Below are 19,901 nucleotides of genomic sequence, written 5' to 3'. Positions count from 1 at the left end.
CCCATTCTCGCACAGATCAGGTGATCCTGAGCTGTGCACTCGGAAGTCAGAGAGTAGGTCATGGTTGAGACAGGAAAGCTCTCTAGATTAGGCAGCATAACATGATGCCAACCTCTTACCATCCAACTCGTCATTATCCTCCACTATCTCTGAGATTGCTGGGTAGTCTAGGCAGTCACTCAGCGCGCCAGCTTGCAGCAAGCTCCCCAATGGTGTCCAAGGCTACCCAGTGGACGTTGAAGTTGAAATGCAGCACTGTGTACACATTTGAATGCTCCCCCCTCCCCCTCCCCCCAGACATTTGCGCTAGCTGGCATTGCTGTCAACCTTGCTGCGAGGACGGCTCATTTGCATCGAGTGCTCCCGGCACAGGGAAGAGCAGACTATCTTTGTGAGTCTGTCGCCCACGGTGGTTCTGGCAAGCATTCCGAGTCGTCAATGTGTAGTTCGGAGTCAGAACAAAGGTGCCCTAATCCTGATACCGTCTCGGTCGGTGTCCGCGGGCACACGCAAAGTTCACGTGCCGGACAGGCCCGCTTCTGCTCTTCCGCGGCGTCTCTGTGCGAGACCCTGAGTGTGAGTGTGAGTGTGAGTGTGAGTGTGAGTGTGAGTGTGAGTGTGTGTGTGTGTGTGTGTGTGTGTGTGTGTGTGTGTGGTGTGGTGTGGTGCGTGTGGGTGTGCGTGTGGTGTGGTGTGCTGTGTTGGCGTGTGCGGTGTGTGTGTGGTGTGTGGGTGGGTGTGTTGTGCGTGTGAGTGTGCGTGTGCGTGTGCTGTGCGTGTGCGTGTGCGTGTGGTGTGCGTGTGGTGTGGTGTGGTGTGTGTGTGTGTGTGTGTGTGTGTGTGTGTGTGGGGTGTGTGGTGTGTGTGTGTGTGTGTGTGTGTGTGGTGTGTGTGTGTGTGTGTGTGGGTGTGTGTGTGTGTGTGTGTGTGTGTGTGTGGTGTGAGTGTGAGTGTGTGTGGTGTGAGTGTGAGTTGTGGTGTGAGTGTGTGTGTGTGTGTGTTGTGTGTGTGTGTGTGTGTGTGTGGTGAGTGTGTGTGTGTGTGTGTGCAGCCGTTGGTGAGTCCAGGTAATATTTACGCCGCCGGGTTTATTTCGCCCCGCCGTTGGCGCGGCTCAGATCGCCGCCCGGTGCTTGGTTTATCGGCCACTTGCGAGCGCCCCACAGTTTGTTTCCGCCGCCAGATGCCGCGGCTGCGCCGTTCGGCCCGCTATCACACCGGCAGTCGGTATCAGAGGCCGTGGCGGCACAGGTAGCGTCTGGACACGCAAGATGGCGATCAGGGTGGATCACTCCCGCTGCGCACATTACGGGCTGGAAAAGATGATGATATGCCAGGGAATGCTGCTTCGATTGTTCGTGATCGGGTTCGCGTACTTGATGTTTAGGATAATTGCAATGTAATTGGCTTTAAGGAAGCAGTTAATAGAACTTTCCGGGTCCTTTGCCGTTCTTTTTAGAGCGACGTGAGTATAATCTATTGAAACAGCGTATTTCGCGCGCGGTTGCCAGCCATCATCAGGGTAGTTAAATGCAACGAAACATGTCCACTGGGGACCTGATCTCATTTGGGATGTGGATAATAACTCTTTACGATGTCCGTGGCGCCCAAGAGACAAACAAAGCCTACTCATAATGACGCTGAGGCTCCAAGAGTCGGAATGGTAAAGGGCTCCAGATTACCACGCACTCTGTAGCACAGCCCAGCTTTGTTGGAAAACAACGATAACATATGCTGTTGTAATTTCTAAATATTTTAACATAATTTCCAAATGCTCGAATCTTATTTTAGAGGATCAGTGATCAATGCTCATTTCACTTCTCGTACCCCGTATACTGCACCTGGATCCGCTCCTGGGCTTTATGTGAATGTCTTCAAACCATGGCAGCAAATGGAGAGTAAAAAAATTGAATTGTCACCTTATGCCCTCAGTGTGTGATCATCCCTTGACCCACCCCGCTTGATGTAGTTAACTCATTGTTTGTGATCAGATTTGTATACGCCATGTTCATCATGCTTGCATTGTAACTAATTTTAAGGGAACGGTTAATGAAACTTTCCAGGTCTTATGCGATTCTTACTGGAGCAACACCGGTATTATCTATGCAACAACGTATTTCGCCCATGGTTGACAGCCATCATCAAGTTAAGCGCACCGAAATACGTCCACCGGGCTCTGATCTCATCTGCGAGCTGGATAATAACCCTTGAACATGTCTAACTTTTCCTGGGATAAAACGCTCCCAAACTGCAACGTTTATTGTGATTTCACGACAGCATTTTGGGTAAAACTTTTCATATTAACTTCAATATCGTTTGGAAACATGTGTTTGAAAATTCACTGTTCGAACTGTACCGGCACAAAAGCTCTTCAGACGGCTTACACGAGCTACAACATTTGAAGCTTAAATTCTTCATGGTTCGAAACTCATATAATTCGAGATTATCGTAAATTAACCGATGTCTGCGTTAAAACATGCTTTAAAGCGCTTCACACAGTCATTGTCTGCTAAAACTACCTCTTTCAACTTAACAAAGCATTCCGCAATTGTGCTGAGCCAACAAAAGGTAATTTAGTCACTTATGGCTCATATAAAGTCCCCTAGCGATAAGGCGAGAATATCTGACAAATCCACCACATTGTCACCGTCAAAGGTAGCGTTTGGTTACAAATGAAAAAGAGCCCTTCCAGCCGATGAAAGGTAAGCCAAAAGACACAGCTTGTCGTGCCAGAATCCTCCCTGCAGCATGGACAACCAGCAAGAAAACTGCAAGCAGGTCGACGCCTGCCAAGATTCGTCGTCCTTGCAAAATGTACAAACCAGTCGCGAGTCACACGTGTAACGGTTTCCCTGCCTCAACAAGCAGCCGTTCTGCAGGGAGAGACCAGTCGAGGCGTATACACTGCCATACCAGACCATGGAGCCGACGTCTGCACACGACTGCGCCGGGGGGCTGTCGCTGCAAGACCTGCCGTCCCACCATAAATAGCACGGTCGCGAGATGAAAACTCGGTGGCCTAGTCCGTGTCACATCGGCAGAATACTTTTTCAAAGAACCCGCTCGGGCTACAACAGCATCCCAATATAGATTTAATTGTTATGTCTGCACCGCTGCGACAACACGACCAAGCTCTGCACCGCCCACCCGCTGGGAATCATTGATGCCGTGGAGAAGATCGGGTGTGCGTCGCATCCGCACGGCGTGTGCACTCACCGTTGAAGAAGACGTTGCCCTGAGGGTCGATGAAAGCGTACTGGATCTGGGAGGCTAGCGCCGCTAGTGGGTCGCGCGTCTCTGGCGCCTCCCCGCACTCTGCAACAGGAGCGGATTAACGTGACATAGGGCCACGCAGGCAGCTCACTCTGAGACTCACGAACACACGCCAGCGTCACGCGAACTATTTCATGGACATCATCTTATGTCTCCGTAGATGTATAAATTCTAAGACCGTGGGAAATGCTTTTCGCATCAAGGATTGTCGCCCTCGAATGCTACACTACTTGTGGTTCATAACTATTTTCTTCCCTTAGGGCTTAACAAACAAGCCCAAGTAGCAGTGACCTAGTCCATACGGCTTCAACCAGCATCCGGTTTTTTGAAAATCCTCCTTCTTTATGCATTTTGATCCCAGTCTGCTCTGACAGGCCATTAAACGATCACCAGACCGCGAATGGAAACAAATGAAAGGCACTCTGGCGTCGCGAAAAACACTTGGGTTCCATAACGGCCAGAAATATATAATCGAAAAAACGGAAGCCAGGCAACGGATGGCGCGACGTGTTGCATCACAGGCCATATATGCTGCAATGCTGAAATGTCAATGCCACCGGCTTGAGGCAGCAGCGTCGAGTACCCCATCAGAGTCGCGAGGCAATTATGCCTATCAGTTATTTTGACAGCTTCAACCCGCGCCTACTGGGGCAAACCGACTGAAAACATGCGATGCATAATGGACCGGCACACGGACTTATATCACCCGCCATTTGACAAAACATTTAAGCCATTTCTGAGGAAAGAGGGCATTACAGGGACGCGCCACAACAATGAATCACACCCATTTACGTAACCTGCATGTTGATGCGGTCTTAAAAAGCTTTCCCGAGACACAAGCATTACAAGCGGGGATGGGACAGCCGGCGCTGCCTAACGAGCGGTGACGGCCGCCTCGAGAGGAGCACGTCCCCAGGGGTCGCCCTTTTGTCGCCTCTCCCCGGCCCGCCTGGGTCTCCGCCGCCAAGGGCAACAGCTGGCGGCGAGCTGGCGCCAGCGGCACGCAGCGAACGGCGTCACGTCCAAACAGAGCGTGCCAGGCGGGTCTGACGGCGCCCGGCCGGCTCGGGGCGGCCCGGGTCACGGCCCGGCCAGGTGTCACCCATCGATGGAGGTCAGCGCGGCGGCACGCCACACGCCGCCGCTGTGCCGGAGACCGAGCGATGCAACGTCATCCGCTGGTAATTGTTAGGTAGTGGCGGAAGTGGATGGCGGTCCGAAGGGTAAGAAGCACGATGTGAAGGCGGATGCTCGTCATTCAAAGGTCGCATCGCAATTAATCCTCGCAAAAAGCGAGCAAAATATACCAAGGCAAATTAATACGTTTTGCCTTGTACCACACATTTATTGGACGGCATCAATTGTACCTTACATACGGAGCTATGTCAAGTGCAACCCTGGAGACAGTGGGCCCCAGTCAAGTACAACTACTCCAGGGCCGTCATCAGAGGCAGCAAACCATTCGTGATGGCACGGTGTCCGTCAACATCACCCGGCGCGTCGCATTGCCTCTGTCCACAGCGCTGATGCAAATACGCCCCGCCGGTGTATCGCGGGGTTGCTACGCCGTCCCCGCGCACGCCGCTCGTGGACGGGAGCATCTGCCAACATGCGGCCGAACCTGGCGGCCTCGCCACTAATGAACTCGGCATCGTCTGAGGTGCACGCATTGTGCAGTTCCGCCGAGACAGATGGGGCGGCGGGGACGAGGTGACAGGTTGACAGACGACGGTGCGACATCGGCCAATCCCGAGCCGGATCCGACCGAAACAGCGCGCATGATGCAGACGGGTGATTTGTCCGTCAGCAGGGAAGGGGCTCGCTCAACCGGGGCGGAAACAATGGACGCGCTGACTTGGCATTCTCTTGGAGTCAGTCCACTAGCGTCAGAAATGCTGAAGGTCGTCGGCAGCCGGCAACACCTTCCTCAGCTACCTGCTGTCAAACTCATCGCCGGACTTCTCATGCGCTTCGCCGGAATCTTCCTCTTCCTCGCCGGACTCCTCCTGCGTCTCACCGGACTCCCCCTCCTCTTCGCCGGACTGGTCCTTCTCATTATCGGACTCCTCCTGCGCATGGCCGAACTCTTCCTTCTCCTCGCCAAACTCCTGCACCTCGCTGGACTCCTCCTGCGCCTCGCCGCCCTCTAATGCATTGCCAATCAGCCTGACTGCGGGCATTGCCTGTTGATCAGTGTGATTGCACCGGCCCTCTCCGGCCGCTCCTCTCGTGTCGGGCCTGATTTCGGCCGGCGCCGGCAGTTACCAGGGTCGATATGCCGCCGTCGGACTCCGCCTCCGCCGCCGCCGCCGCCGCCGCCGCCGCCGATGGCCAACGGCTTCCGACGCGTCTCCATGACGCGCTGTAACGTGAGGCGGACCCGCGCCGGCCGGGTCGGGCCGGGCCGGATGTCTGCCGGCATGCCCCGCGCATGGATGAGAAGCCCGCGTTCCGTCGCCGCTCCCGCCGCGCCGCTGTTGGGGAGACCCCCGCCGAGCCGGCGGCGACACACGAGGGACGGCCGTCGGGACTCCCACGCGACGAGTCGCATCCTCGGCGCCGCGGTCCGCCGGGGACGCCACCTCCACCCGACGCTCGGCGACCCGTGCGGAGGGGGTCTCCCGGCGCGGGACATCCGAGACCGACCCAGCGCGTCGGAAGAGGGGTCGAGGCGTGGTGAGCTGGGCACGGCGGCTCCAGTGAGCGCACGACCGCCGCGCTAGGGTTCTCGAGAGAGGCTCCGCATTCTCCGGAAGTGTCCGCAAGCGCTGCTGCATCGTCATCGGAGAAGCTTCCGCATCCGGAGAACTCCGATGCGGCTCACATTCAACGGCAACTCAGAACGGAAGTTTTAGTTACCTCTGCCCAAACGGCCCATGGAATCTGGATTATAGCTCACCAAAGGATCCCGGGGTCCAGTGCACGCGTCTGGACCAAAGGCGCCGGGGCATGAGGGCAGGGCAAAAGGTCCACCGAGCTTTGGTCCCATGCGGGTGACCAAACTAAGTAAACTTGCAAAACATTGAGCGTTGCTACCATGATGGAATCTGCTGGTTCACAAGACCTGACCATAGCAACCAATAAGCCTTGAGCACGATGGAGTTTACGAGTCGCGTCAAACACCGAGGTTGTTTGCATACAGAACTCCTGGGCAGTCAGTGAAATTCCATTGGAACTGAATGAACGCTGACTGCTTGCTGTAGGTAATGTTGTGATGACTATATTGAGAAGGAAATACTTGGGTCATATGGTTCAGATCGCCACACGCTCTATATCATGCGGACCGACAATCCGTTTACGGCGCCCCATAACGGCGACATTTAAGCGAATGTCCAGCAGAGTGACGGCATTTGCCACTTAGCTAATGTGTGCGCATCAAATACGATTGCATGGCACATCCACCAACCGTCAACTCATCAAACCCTACAAAAACAGTCCGGCTGAATTCATTGGTCGGCCCCCCAATCACCATCACACTCGTGCTTATTGAACTAAGACTGTCGCGTCCCTGTCGTCCTGCGAGTTTTATGAGGCCATCACAGGACCGGCGCATCAACATGCACCGCGCTCCAGGGCGCCGTTAGCAGCGCCGCTGCCAAATGAGGACCTCTGCGACCGACCCAGTGAGCTCCGCCGAAGCCGTCCGTAACAGACGCGGTCTCATGTCAGCCGGCGGAGTCACAGTGAGACAACGCCGGGGAGGTGCTCACCGTGAGGGAGACGCTGGCGAGCGGCGACTGAGTCGTCTCCGGGAAGGCCGGGGGGGGGGGGGGGGGGCTGGTTTGCTAGCATATTTCGACATGCCGTCATTTTAAAGGAACAGGAATTGCGGATGAGTGTGCTTGCTAGGATCGATAGCAACATAAGCCCATTTCGACACCACCCGGTTTTGCCAACCGGTTCTGGTAGTAGAAAAGTAGTGTCTTTTACATTGCAGTTTAATCGCATTAAAATATTGACAATTCCGACGTTAAAGTGTTGAGTGCAGACTCTCGGAGAATGTAAGCGGCTCAACATAATTATTGGACGTGCCCGATTTCTTCCGTAAAAACATGACAATCCTTTTTTCTGCATACGCAGCATGGCCCGCCAATCAAATCAGGTCATGCTATAGTATTAAAGCATCTTAAACCAATTGGAATGCGTTGAACAAACGCTACATGACGCGTATGCAAACAGAGCGTAATAGGTCGTCTAACCTTAATCAGAAACGAGCTCCTCAACAACCATGGAACTTTTATAATGCAAACACAGCTGTCACAGTCGTGTGCATCTCAAATCTGAACCATACTGTCCACGCCGTCAGATGCAAGGCCCAGCCGTCTCATCGTCGCACCCGGAGGCTTTAGGCACAAGGCACGTATAATTGAAGACCAAAATAGAGTCCTCACCGGCTTTCGCCTTAATAGCAGGGTCTTTCTGACATGCCAGTCAGCAAACACCACCGGAAACTTTATTTTAACACGCAACAACAAGCTCCTCCATCTTGCCTATCGGTCACCCTCCTCCCCTCCCCGCTGCCGTTCGAGCCCGCCCATCGCCTGCCCGCGCGACCACGCGGGGGAGCTGGGGAGAGGACAGGTCTTTGGCCGCATCCCACGGGTGCTCTGAAGGCAAGTGGCACCGGCGCGAGCCACCGTCCCGTTTTTAGGCGCATAACCGTCGGATTCGACTGGCGAGCAATGTGGCGTGCCGCGGCCACGTGGCGGCGCGGGAGCGCCAAACGGTACCGCGATGTGGCGGCGGGCGGCCCGCTCGCTGCCGCCGGCGGATCCCCTCCGTCCGTCGCATCGCTCGCATAGCAAGAGCTATTTTGATCGGCCGTGCTTCTCTCATTAGCGACGCGACAGACCCCACGAGGCGACTGATTGCGCCGAGTGCGGCGCCGGCGTGGAGGAGCGCCATCAGCAGGCGGCGGCGCAGCTGTGGAAAGGGCGCCGGCTGGGCGGGTGTGCGCGGCGCGACGCGGCGCGGCGGCGCGCGACGACGCTCGCCTTCCGTCCGCCGCTGGCGCCGTCCCGCGAGCGGCTGTCCTCTAATCCGGCGGCCGATCTTAACGGCCTCGAAATCCGCAATACCTGACAGTTGCCAACGGCCCACTCAAGCTGTGCGCTCGCCGCCTGCTCGACGGCCGGCGCAAAGCCCAGGGGGCGTGCCGCGCTGGCAGCGCGCCGCCGGCGCTTCGACAGACGCGACGCGGTCTGACCCGACGGGACGGGCGTCACGGCCGGTCAGAGCGGCCGGCCAAACGGACCGCGCCGCGTGGCATTCCGTGACCCGCGCAACGCACCATTGGCGTCCGGGTGGCAGCCAGCCGGCGATTCTGGGACAGCTGACCCGGCAGTGCTCGCCTCCGAGGAGCTACCCCGTCAGGGACTGTCGCCTGAGGCTAGCCCGTCAGGGACTGTCGCCTGAAACTAGCCCGTCAGGGACTGCCGCCTGAAGCTAGCCCGTCAGGGACTGTCGCCTGAGGCTAGCCCGTCAGGGACTGTCGCCTGAAACTAGGCCGTCAGGGACTGTCGCCTGAGGCTAGCCCGTCAGGGACTGTCACCTGAAACTAGCCCATCAGGGACTGCCGCCTGAAGCTAGCCCGTCAGGGACTGTCGCCTGAAACTAGGCCGTCAGGGACTGTCGCCTGAGGCTAGCCCGTCAGGGACTGTCGCCTGAAACTAGCCCGTCAGGGACTATCGCCTGAAACTAGCCCGTCAGGGACTGTCGCCTGAGGCTAGCCCGTCAGAGGCTATCGCCTAAAACTAGCCCGTCAGGGACTGTCACCTGAAACTAGCCGGTCAGGGACTGTCGCCTGAAACTAGCCTGTCAGGGACTGTCGCCTGACAGCTGGCCCAGAGGGTATCACCGCCGGACAGCCGACCCAGCGGAACCACCGCCTGACAGACGGCCTTGCAGGGACCACTGCCTGACAGTTAACCTGGCAAGGACAGCCGCTGGAAAGCTGAACACCCAACGTAGACCACCACCGGACAAATGACCCAGCGGGGTCCAACGTCGGACAGATGATCCAGCGGGGACCAACGTCGGACAGATGATCCCGCGGCGACCACCACCGGACAGATGACCTAGTGGAGACCATTGCCCATCCGACAGGAACGGCTTTGGTCCAAGCTGACCCAGCAGAGGTCATCGCCGCGCTGCTGACCAGAAGCGAATCAAAAGGGTGGCCGGACAACGAACAGCGACAGAAGGATCAATGCTGCCCCACGCGCCGGTCACGCATGATACGGCGAAGAGCTGGTAAACTTGGCGACGCATGGTGGTTAGCATCCCCACTAATGAAATGACTTCCTTGGCGGGACTAAAAGCCGTCTCCTGCGGAACAGGATTGCTGATACTACCTTGGCGGGACTAAAAGCCCTCTTCTGCGGAAGAGGGTTGCTAATACTACCTTGGCGGGACTAAAAGCCGTCTCCTGCGGAACAGGATTGCTGATACTACCTTGGCGGGACTAAAAGCCCTCTTCTGCGGAAGAGGGTTGCTGATACTACCTTGGCGGGACTAAAAGCCGTCTCCTGCGGAACAGGATTGCTGATACTACCTTGGCGGGACTAAAAGCCCTCTTCTGCGGAAGAGGGTTGCTAATATGACCGGCCAAGGTGAGCTTTTCTCGACATTTGCAAATGGAACAATACAAGGTTCAAGTTAACTGTTTCTGCGCAACGCCCAGGCCTTATATCAAAGTTTGGAATTATTGCGTAATGTTAGAGACGTAAGAACGCGCTCAAAAAGAAATGGGTCGCACCTCTCTTAAGAAGATGCTCCTTTCATGTCACATCTTGGCGTAAATGTTCAATATTAAACAGAAAGAAGGGCTGCGATCCCCCTATTCCCTACCCCGTTCCTTCCCTTTGGAAGGGAGAAGCGTGAGGGGCAAACCCTCCAAACATGTGGAAAGTTCCACTTATGATAAAGGTGAACGATATGTCCAGATTTGAAAGGCTTACAGTCTGCCCTCCGCTCACGAACTTCCCAGTTTGCTATTCAAACATCTGTTCGGGGTCGCATAAGATCGCATAAGACTCCGGTATCACGATCTGGTGCAGATCGTGATACCGGGATCAAAATCCCGTGCACTGCAAACGAATCTGTCCTTCGACTGACGTTTGGGGTCCCGGCACTAACGGACGCGGCGGTTGCATACTTCGATAATGAATGAAACGGTGTCGTTCTCACAACTTGACCGCAAGACCACGAAGAAGCCGCCCGCCCTGGGCCCGTTTAGGTTCAACACGGCGCCTTTGCCACTGATTTACCGCCTGTTCGCGCGCCTCAGTGCGGCCCCACTGTGAGCTCCCGTTCCCTGGCAATATAGCACCTCGCTCGGGGAAGCGCTGGTGAACGGCATGGCCGACCCCATCGCAGCGCCTCATCCCGACTGAAATATCGGCGGACGCGGCTGGCGCTCAGGAGCAGGGACGAACACGGCAGCATGACCGCTGGGCCGTCTCGATTCTTGCAGCCAGGTCACGTAGAAGAGGGCGCGCCAGTTTTGGGCTTCGTTAGATCACAGGAGACGCGGACAGCGGGCCTTTCTTGACTTCAAATTTGCTCAGAGTCAATATTGCCATGGAAATGGCCTGCTACCGCATGAGGAAAGGTTACGTTGCGCCTGGATTGAAACATTTCGTTTGTTGCGCTCAGCGTGGTCATGTCCTGCCCACCTAGCCTAAAGCAAATCGAAGCGTTACGTAAGCACGGCGCAGGATCTTACATAACCGACACTGTTGAGAGCGCATACCAGAGGGAAACCCTGTCACAGCCCGGTCTGCCACACGTGTGGCGTGATCATCGGCAGCCGCCTGTCAAACCCGAGCGCCGATCGGTCGAAACACAGCCGACTCGTGTCGGTCGATTCCGATCGCCGCCCTCCGCTGAAACAGCCGGCGGCGATCTCGGCGGGAGCAGACGAAAGCCGTCCGCTGCTTCGCCGTCATCACTCGGCCGTATCGAATCACTGCAGAGTGACAACTCTCGGCAGCGCTGCAGAGTGACAACTCTCGGCAGCGCTCGCGGACGGTGCCAAGCGCATCCCGGGTTGGCAGCCCGCCGTGCTTCCGCGCGGCGAGGCCGGAGGAGGAGGCGGCGACGGTTAGACGGCGGCCGGCCGGCTGCCGAGGACGGGATCAATACGGCGGCCGGTCCGCATCCCTGAGGCTTCCTGCGGACGGCCGGCTACCGACAGGAGACCGCTGCGGCTCACGACAGGAGACCACAGCGGCTCCCGACAGGAGACCGCGGCGGCTCTCGATAGGAGACCGCAGCGGCTACCGGCAGGAGACCGTAGCGGCTCCCGACAGGAGACCGCAGCGGCTACCGGCAGGAGACCGCAACGGCTACCGACAGAAGACCGCAGCGGCTCCCGACAGGAGACCACAGCGGCTACCGACAGGAGACCGCAGCGGCTCTCGACAGGAGACCGCTGCGGCTCTCAACAGGAGACCGCAGCGGCTCTCGACAGGAGACCGCAGAGGCTCTCGACAGGAGACCGCAGCGGCTCTCGACAGGAGACCGCAGCGGCCACCGGCAGGAGACCGCAGCGGCTCTCGATGGGAAAGAGACCCCAGCGGCTTCCGACAGGAGACCCCAGCGGCTTCCGACAGGAGACCTCAGCGGCTACAAACAAGAGACCTCAGCGGCTACCGACAGGAGACCGCAGCGGCTCTCGATAGGAAAGAGACCCCAGCAGCTTCCGACAGGAGACCTCAGCGGCTACCGACAGGAGACTGCAGCGGCTCCCGACAGGAGACCTCAGCGGCTCACGACATGAGACCGCAGCGGCTCATTACAAGAGACCACAGTGGCTCCCAAGAGGAAAGAGACCACAGCGGCTACCGACAGAAAACCGTGCCGATTCTCGACAGGAGACCGCGGCGACTCCCGAACGGGACTGTACTGGCTGTCGGCAGGCAGCCACTGTGGATGCACACAAGACACCGCAACACTGCCGACAGGAGATGGCTCCGGGTCCAGGTGGGAGGTCCCGGCGGCTCCCAATAGGAGACCGTGGCGTGTCTCGGAGCCCTCGGTAATCCAGTAGACGGGCGGACGCGACGTAAGCGAGCGTAAGGTTGGCTAGTTACGACACGGCGTACACGCGAGCAACACGCGAAAAAGAACTTGCGCGGGTGTTTCAACTTAGAGCCCTGTAAGTTAGTACACGGATACGCAAAAAACATCTTGCTCGATGCAAAAAAAAAACTGGAACGTTCGAACAAGCGAATTGGCCTGACCACGTGTGCGTGCCTGGCCAGCGTCAAGACTCTAATATAAATTTAAGACACAAATAGCTCTGACGGTGTAATGTTCCGCCGGCTCACGTAGTGGTCACACGTGGTCTCAAAATATCTCTTCTCAAATTAACGCCGAGGATGGTCACCCGCAAAGCCAATAACTCACAGATATTGACAGGCCGGGGTTCACCTTACCGAAAACAACACATCACACCCATTCCGCTGGCGGTGGCGGGGCGACGCAGCCCCCAGACGCCATGTGTCCCTCGGCACAGTCGTGGGGGAAGAGCGGGCATAGCTCGGCGGGGGCAGACAGCCGGGGTGCGTTAATGAGCAGCTCGGCCCCCCGCGCGAGGCACCACCGCCCAGCAACCGCCTCCCTCCGGCCTCCAGACCGGCCGCAAGCCCGTCAAAAAAACCGCCAGACGGAGGCGGCGTGCTCACCAGCCTCGCCCAGCAACCGTGGATACTCGTCACACTGTCAGCTATTTCGCTGCCTGCTGACTTTCCACACACTGCGAGCGCGCGGGACCTGAGATACGCGCGAGAGCATGACCTGTTGAGGGGGGGGGGGGCGTCCGCCCCGGGTGAGGCGCCAGCTGTCCGGCAGGCCCGTGACGCCGAAGAGGCGAGACGCGCGACGGGGGGAGCGGGGACAGTGACGTGACGGCCCCGTGACACGCCTGACTGGACCGAGACGCCTCGTCGGCCCCGGTACGCTGAACGCCAGGCGGATGCCTGGGTGTTTGCGCTGCGCTCGGATATGCGGACATTCCGCCCAACAAAGCTGCGTCGGAACGAAAAAGAAATGTTTGTTGACCGGACGAATCTGGGGAGACGTCGGTCGGATGTGCACGAAACTAAAGGTCACGTCGAGTTGGCCACCAGCGCCACCGCTGAACCATTTTCTTGTTTTCGAACAGATGATGCAGAAGCCTCAGGACCCCGATTGACGTCACGGACGGGAGATCAATGCATCGACGAATCAATGGACTATTAAACTGAGACCTTGGATAAATGAGCCTCAGCCGCCGAAACCTGGGCTGGTCCCGACAGAAACTGCCCACAGAGGCACGAGATGCGCGGCTGGGATTTCTCTGCATTCTCCCTGCCCGTAGTTACCATTACGTAACGGCGCCACGGGCAGAATTCCAAGCAACGCGCGGCCACACAAATGCGTTTTGTCGTGGGCGTCCAACAGAACGCATCTGGAATTCCTACCGCTGCTATTTCGAGCTAGGCGGCCCTTATTTTCCGTCGAGTTGACTCTGGCGAGACGAACTGTGCGTCCTTAGCACCGGACTGAATGTCTTTGCCGGTGGTGTCCGCGCGCACGCCGGCGACCTAGCACTCGCCTGAGGCGGTCGGCCGAGGACCATTAGACCGGCTTTGCTACGCCTTGAAGGGGCTTCTCAAGACTTGGGCGTTGGAAATTATGACCGGTCTACAGCTTCACGGCTTTGGGCCGTGGGTCCGGCTGATGCAAGCACAGCTGACGTGGAAAGATGAGATTGGAAGACGTGAGAAGCGTTAATTATTGCACGCAGGGGCCATCTACGGGACTAAAATATCATTTGGGAAGCGCCATTGGCACCGCAGTTGGCCATTACGCACAACTTCTGTCAAACGACTCTTCATCAAACAGCACTAACCACGGTCTTACAAACACGAACGCCACCATATGCCCTGCGCAAAAACAGCATGTCCAAAAAATGCGCCCCCTACCCCTCTCCCGTCCAGCGGTGGCTCGGCACACTCACCGCTGTTGGGCTTGCCGTCGCTGGACGCCTCGGAGAGCTCGGGCGTGGCCGTCTGCTCCGGCGGCGGCGGCGGCGGCTCCGAGCTGGCGCCGCCCACGCTCTGGGTCTCCGTCTCCTCGGAGAGGCTGCCCTCGGCCGGCGGCCGGCGCCGCGTGAACGCGCTCTTCTTGAAGATCATGTCCTGGCGCGGCGTCTGGATCTTGGTGTACTCGTCTGCCGGCGAGGTCGGTCGGTCAAGCGCCGGACTGGGGGACGACTGGCAGGGGGGGGGGGGCAGCCGGGGTCCCCGGGAGGTACGGAGCCTTCGGGGAGGCGAGCGGCCCCGGCAGCGGGCAATGATGCTTAGGGCGGTCGGTGACCGCAGGCAGGTAGCCAGGGTTATCATGAGGAGAGGGAAGGATCGCAGGAGATGATCGCACCTAATGATAATGATTGGAGCCTTAGGGCCCGCCAACCACTAAGATCATGCTGCGCCCTAGGAGGACAGATTCCTCCAGAGGACAAAAGCAAAGTCTCACACCAGTTTCTTGGAGCGCCGAGGGGTCATTTTCTAGGCAATAAGAAAGCCTTTGTTGTTGTTTTTTGTAGCTGCAAGTTCTGGTGGCTTTAGATGGTAACATGAGATAAAGCCACTCGCAAGTGGCACGAGGCTTTACTCATGTTCAAGGAAATCAGGGCTCTCAAAGACCATATTAAACCTATCCGCCTGTCTGAAGTTGAAAACAGTTCCGTCCCATTCCAACGCAGAGCTGTAACCGTTGTAACACTGAAATAACCGTGTCTGGACCGAAGATCTACCACCCCTTCCCTCCTACTGGAGGCAACTTTTCAGGCATCTAATTTCTAGAGTCCATTCCAAAGCACTCCCATGTCTTTGAATTCACTCAGCTGTTTTTCGCTCTTTTCGGAAATCCCAAATTTCATCCGGTCCGATCCAGGAGACCAAGAAATGGTTTGAAACAATCCATATCAATTTGTCCTCCTTCAGCCCAGTTTGAACCAAAAGTAGCAAATGAAGCGTGCACGAACATTGCTCGGTATAAGCGAGAAATGCTCGCAACTCTTGGGCATGGCGAGCTGAAAATTTTGTTCCGACATTGTCACGATTGACTGATTCGTTGGTCACGAATAACTGAATCGTGAACATGAGCACAACTTGAAACGTCGGATTTTGTCAATACAGCAGATGTTTTCTTGATGAAGCCGTTCAGCCAGCACCTCTCGGAATAATGAAGGCCAGTTGTTGGCAAAATGCTTTCTCTCAACTCGCAATGTAAAAACATTATGCCTTCTTAAAATGTGGAGAAATACTCAAGACTAACTTACCTAGCTATCACTTCTCCCCTACTCTCTCCTACTCCGCCGTTCTTGTTTGTCTCTCTCCGCTGTTCTACGTTCTCCTCCCTCCATCCTCCTGAGGAACTGGGTAGGCGTAAAGGCAAAGTTATATTTCTGACCCTTACTCGTCACCATAACTTTGAAACTCACTTATAAAAATGTCCAAATTTCCAGTATTTAGGGCATCACTCATTTACCGTAGGCGTGCACACTGCCTGGAGCTGATAATTCATTCTAACTTGGCATGAGGTACCCCTTGTGGTTGTTTGCCCACCTTTGCTCGCGCATCGCCGTACTCAGAGCTGGAAAGCCCCACTCTTTCGTACATGAGTGGAAATGCTGTTTTTAAGTATAGTTTCCAGAACTTAAGGTTGGATTTGGGAGTCAAGTCTCCCTTTGAGCCTGGAGACGCTCCTTGGCATCGTTTCGGCTGTGTCGCTCTACCAGGATTTTTTGGCGCTCCTCAGTTAGGACTTTTGGGTGCTTCTCTACCAGAGTTGGGGGCGCCATTCTCCTTGAAATCCTCTGGAATCCCCCTACTAAGGCATGGAACCATTCTGCCTAAGCCTGGTGCATAGTTCTGTCTAGGATTAGGGGATGTCACCCTACGCGGGCTTGGAAAGCCTTCTGTCTGGGTTTAGGGCGCCCCCCCCCCCCCTCCACCGGGCTCAGTGTTGCCCATATGCCTGGGCTTAGGCGTAACGCTCTCCTTGCGATTTGTGAGGGTTCTCTCTCGTGTTACGGCTTCGTGTAACACGGCGTGTCTGAAGGGAGTATGCCACCTTTTCCTACTTTTCACTTCTTGACAGATCCGACGTGCACGATTTGATCAGTGATATCAGTTTTCTCATAATCCTTCCGAATAGCTCAGTTTTTGTTTTAAATAGTCGCTCCCGCGCGAGCAATATCAATGGACTCCCCGCTGACCTCTATGACAGTAGTATATTTAGTCTGCCTTGCTTTTCCAACGTATTTTTGTTCCGTGTTTTTCGTGTTTTTTCGTGTAACGTGTTTTTGCCAGCGAAACAATAATTTTCAAAATGTTTGTGTAATGCATGCTTCTAAAGCTTGAAACGTTCTGTTTAGATCAAAAGATGAACAAACATGAAACTATTACACCGCGAATTCAACGAAACGTTAAGCTAATCCTTTGATTTCTTCCCTATTGCGTTTACCAAAGTAGCTCTTTACGAGGTGCACATTGGCTGTAGGAATGGGAGCATAGCATAGTCCAAAGTGACGCGCTGGTTCAAACTTCGACCAATGCGGTTTTTAGAAACAGATCCCTGCCGCACGCCTAGCCTATCACAAACATTCTTTTATTCTAACCAACGAAGGTGTACGGCGGTTGCCATAGCGACGGTGGTCGCGACAGCAGGGAAGGACTGTTATCAAGCGCTGACAGCGTAATTCGGACTCGAAAATAATTATAATTGATATCCTTATGTCCTGACGGTGCTGCATTGCCACTTCCCAATGGTGTCATGGGACGTAACCAGTCCTGAGTTCCAATGGAGTGTTTTTGAAATATGCCCCAAACGTGAGACACTCCCTTTGACCGGACGGCACGACACCGACGATAAGGAGGGGACGGGCTTCGGGAGGTAGAACACCAGGCCCTTGGGTGAGCCACTGCTGACAGTAAACCTCCACAGATAGGGCATGCCGATGGACATGAGGATTGGCACGGGGATTCGTGTGCCATTATGAGAGCTGTCTAACTCTTTCTGTGCCAAAACGGACCGATCGCGAGCGCTTATTGGTTTTGTCTCGTCGCAACATCTGCAGATATACCACCAGCCGCCCCTTCTGCAATCTGCACTGTTGCAGTGACTCCGCAGTTTGGCTCCCGCCGCCCATCATTGCGCAACGGGTTCAATGGATATTCCGCAGGATGTTGTTCATGGTAAGCTGGTGTTATCATGCCTGTGGTTGAAACAGCATTGGCTTCTGTGAATCCCTGGCCGAATGGGTACATGTCGTCAGCGCATGCTTCGCAGCCAGCGTGGCGGCTAACTAGCAGATCACCGCCGGCTAAACCAGCAGATCACCACGCGATGAAACACCGCCGCCCAGCTGAACACCAAACCCATTAGTTGCCGATCTGGCAGTGATTGTTGTCAGAAGCGGTGCACGCAAATAAACTAATGAAAAGTCGGCGCCTGCATATCGCGCCGCCGGTGTGACATGACGCTGCATGTTGCAAAATGAAGGGCTGGCAATACGCCGCTATCTGCGGGGTCGGAGGCCGCTTCATATCGTCGCGGCGGTGTGTACAGGCTGGGGGCGGGGGAGCGTGGGGAGGAGGGGTGTGCTCGCGACTCCGGCACCGCTCCGCGCCCCGGTGTGCACCGAGGCGGCGGTACAGACCACTGCTTGCGCCTCTCTCAGCGCGCGCCGGCGGCCGCCGACGCCGACGCCTCGCCAGTCGCAGCCGGCCGGCGGCAGGCGGCCCGCCGTCGACTAGGTCAGCGGGTACGCGGCCACACCCGTCTCGAGCGACGCCGCCGGCCGCCGCGCGGACACCCTCGCCGCCACCCGAGCCGCCGAACTGGCCCGGTCGCCGGCGCGGAGCCGCCCGGCAACCGACGCCGCGTGGTACGCGTGCGGCGACCCTCCGGAGCGCCGCGGCGCCTGGAGACAGCGCGGCCAAAGTCCGGCTCCCGGCACGGACGGCGCGTTTCAGGGCTGGCGACGAACCGGCCGGCCGGCTGCCGTGCGGGGTGGTGTCGTGTTCCCGGCGCGGCCACACCGCCAGCGCGAGCCATCTACCGCAGCTGTGCGGCAGAATGAAATGTCACCCTTTTGGAAGATTGGATGCTGACAGCGCCATCATGTGGCATCCTGAGTATCTGTCATGTGGCTGCTCGGCTGCAGGCGGTGAATATTTCGGTGACATGCTGATCGCGTGCGAGGTCTGAAAGCGTCACGTAAAGCACCGTTCAGACGTCCGTTATAGATAGCCAAACAGTTCCACCACCAAAACGTGGGGCGCACAAGCTGCAAATTTCCTCCCGGTTGTCAGATACCGCCAAACATCTGAGCCGCACGGCGGAAATAAATGTTTACATGTCTCTTCAACAGGATATGAAGACGCATGGCCCGCCTCGCGGCGCGCTGCGCCGGGAGCGCGGCCGGCGGCCGCTCTATACTCACCCTCATCGAAGACGTAGGTGGTGACGGAATGTGATCGTGAGAAGCTGTGCCGAGAGCGGGGCCGGTACTTGTCCCGCGCCGATCCTGCGCCCTCGCTGTGGCCGCCCGGAGAGGGGGATCGCCGCTCCTCTGCATCCTCTGCCAACGGACCGGAGGCGTCGTCAGCGGCGGGCGCGTGCGTGCGGACTGCACGGTCCGTCTTAGCCCGCGACGCGCTTCAGAGCATACAGGCGAACCCGACTTTGTGATCACATCATAAGTCTTCAAAACGCAGGACCCCTGGGGCCCTAGGGCAAGCCCTCAAGGTTTCGCCCAGGATCAGCCATTGAGGCAGAGTCCCGGCTCCTTATTCCAGCCGGCGACCGCCCGTCAGCGGCTCGAGCCAGCCGGCCACAAACAGATGCGACTAACGGTACCGACACGTGACTGACCCGGTCCCGATGCCTGCCACGGCCCCGTCTCCAGCCACGGGACACAGACCCCCGCTGCGGTGGAATCTGAGGCCGGGACCGGGCCCATGCAGTCTTCCGGGCCTCGCATAGACCTCCATACCTCACACAGACCCCGGGCCCCACACAGACTTCGGGACCCCGCACAGACTCACAGACCCCACACAGACCTCCGGGCCCCACACAGACCCCAGATCCCACACAGACCTCCACGCCCCACGCACACCTCTCGGCCCGACACGGACCTCCGGGCCACACACCGACCGCCATCTTGCTCCAAACACGGCAGTCTGCTGAGAAACTTGCTTAGGATTCCCTCGGTCGTGAGAACCACTGAAAAAGTCTAGATCCCAGAGATCTGTGCTCAGTTGCCTGTTTTCCTTGGACTTCTCAGAAGAGACACCCATGCCATGTGCACGTTTGGCTGATTCTCCTCAGTTCTGTGTCAACAAATCCTATCATGGTTATCAGCAGGGCCCATTGAGTCTGTTTGGAGTGGTTAATAAATAAATAAATATATATATATATATATATATATATATATATATATATATATATATATATGTGTGTGTGTGTGTGTGTGTGTGTGTGTGTGTGTGTGTACATACATGCACACACACATACAAACATGTATATAGCATATATAAAGTATTATCTGTTCAGACGACCATGCCATCAAA

At 56.7% G+C, this 19,901-nt stretch overlaps 1 protein-coding gene across 1 annotated transcript in view; it reads right to left on the bottom strand.

Moving 5' to 3' along the window:
* Positions 1-19,491, bottom strand: part of LOC119091485 (uncharacterized) — a 47,149-nt gene extending 27,658 nt beyond the window's left edge. Inside the window, exons 1-6 of the mRNA XM_037214286.1 lie at positions 19,482-19,491; positions 18,773-18,910; positions 14,376-14,491; positions 14,279-14,330; positions 5,291-5,443; positions 3,217-3,315 (exon numbers count right to left, since the gene is read on the bottom strand). Of these exons, the coding sequence (XP_037070181.1) occupies positions 3,217-3,315; positions 5,291-5,443; positions 14,279-14,330; positions 14,376-14,491; positions 18,773-18,910; positions 19,482-19,491 (568 nt within the window). The remainder of the gene's footprint in view (positions 1-3,216; positions 3,316-5,290; positions 5,444-14,278; positions 14,331-14,375; positions 14,492-18,772; positions 18,911-19,481) is intronic.
* Positions 19,492-19,901: the final 410 nt, after the last annotated feature.

The sequence above is a fragment of the Pollicipes pollicipes genome, unplaced genomic scaffold (assembly GCF_011947565.3).
Source record: "Pollicipes pollicipes isolate AB1234 unplaced genomic scaffold, Ppol_2.1 Scaffold_3447;HRSCAF=4054_pilon_pilon_pilon, whole genome shotgun sequence".
NCBI classification, from domain to species: domain Eukaryota; kingdom Metazoa; phylum Arthropoda; class Thecostraca; order Pollicipedomorpha; family Pollicipedidae; genus Pollicipes; species Pollicipes pollicipes.
The sequence above is the reverse complement of the archived record's forward strand: the minus strand, read 5'-3'. Positions and strand labels throughout refer to the sequence as shown.